Source organism: Benincasa hispida, chromosome 1, assembly GCF_027475165.1.
Source record: "Benincasa hispida cultivar pf3 chromosome 1, pf3_genome.v1.1, whole genome shotgun sequence".
Taxonomy (NCBI): Eukaryota; Viridiplantae; Streptophyta; class Magnoliopsida; order Cucurbitales; family Cucurbitaceae; genus Benincasa; species Benincasa hispida.
In genome coordinates this window covers 3,133,254-3,134,443 of record NC_143478.1, presented here as the reverse complement: position 1 = coordinate 3,134,443, position 1,190 = coordinate 3,133,254, and the positions used below count along the sequence as shown (strand labels likewise).

The window sequence follows — 1,190 nt, the reverse complement described above, 5'->3', positions numbered from 1 at the left end:
CTAAGTAGCCTCCTTGCACCGTTGATTCTTCCACAAGACTTTCACAAGCGCAATCTCCCTACGACGTAACATCTTTACCTCTCTGGCAAGAAATTCTACAGGCTTCTCCCTGTAGCTCAAGTTGTCATTCAACTGCAATGGCTCAAAATCAACTACATGGGACGTATCTGTCACATACCTTCCTCAAAATAGAAATGTGGAAGACATTATGAACTGAAGACAGTGCTGGAGATAATGCCAATCAATAAGCTATAGGGCCAATTCGCTCTAAGACCTCGAAAGGCCCAATGAACCTCGAACTCAGCTTCCCTTTCCTACCAAACCTCATAATACATGCCACCCTTAAGAACACTTTATCACCAATCTCAAATTCCAGATCCTTATGTCTCACATCGGCATAGCTTTTCTGTCTACTCTGAGCTAGTTGCATATGAGCTCTGATCTTCTGTATTGCCTCATTTGTGGTCTGCACTAGCTTAGGACCTAACAACTTCCTCTCACTAACTCACCCCGGCATACTGGAGACTTGCAACTCTTTCCATATAGGGCCTTAAATGACAATGTGCCAGTGACAGTCTGATAGCTATTATTATATGCGAATTCCATTAAATGCAGGTGAGAGTCCCAACTCCCTGAAAACTCTAGTGCATAAGCGCACATCTTCCAATATCTGGTTCAAACGTTCTATTTGACCATCAGTCTATGGGTGAAAAATTATACCAAAATCCAATCGAGTACCCAATGTTAACTGGAAACTCTTAAAAGAAACTAGATGCAAAATGAGGGTCATCGTTGGACATAGCTAAAATTAGTACCAAAAGAGGTGTAACAACCCCTTCTATAAACTATGAAACTTAAGATGTTGAAAAGCAGCAACACTTTTACACGTCCGAGCTGAGAACTGTGAAACGGTCATGAAGTTAAGAAAGTCTTATATACTAAAAACATATATTTGAGCCTACCATGTCACAGGGATAACATCATATGTGCAGTGAAGGAACTGGCCTATTATATAATGCGTCATCTGAAGATACGTACGAGAACAAATCTAGTCAATTGAAAACTGCTTCTACTCTAGAAGTGCCAACCGTGATGTCTTTCCTAGGGTCTACATGTCTAAGAATAACTCTATCTAATTAAGTCTCACATTTATGAGAAACTCATCATGAGGCTCTATGCTGTCATGAGTT

At 40.5% G+C, this 1,190-nt stretch overlaps 1 protein-coding gene across 1 annotated transcript; it reads right to left on the bottom strand.

Moving 5' to 3' along the window:
* LOC150038168 (uncharacterized) lies at positions 1-430 on the bottom strand. Its single transcript, XM_090314486.1, has 2 exons — positions 294-430; positions 1-178 (listed from the first exon to the last, which is right to left on the bottom strand). Exons 1-2 carry the CDS (start codon positions 428-430, stop codon positions 1-3), a joined length of 315 nt encoding a protein of 104 aa, XP_090170612.1.
* Between the last annotated feature and the right edge of the window lie 760 nt (positions 431-1,190).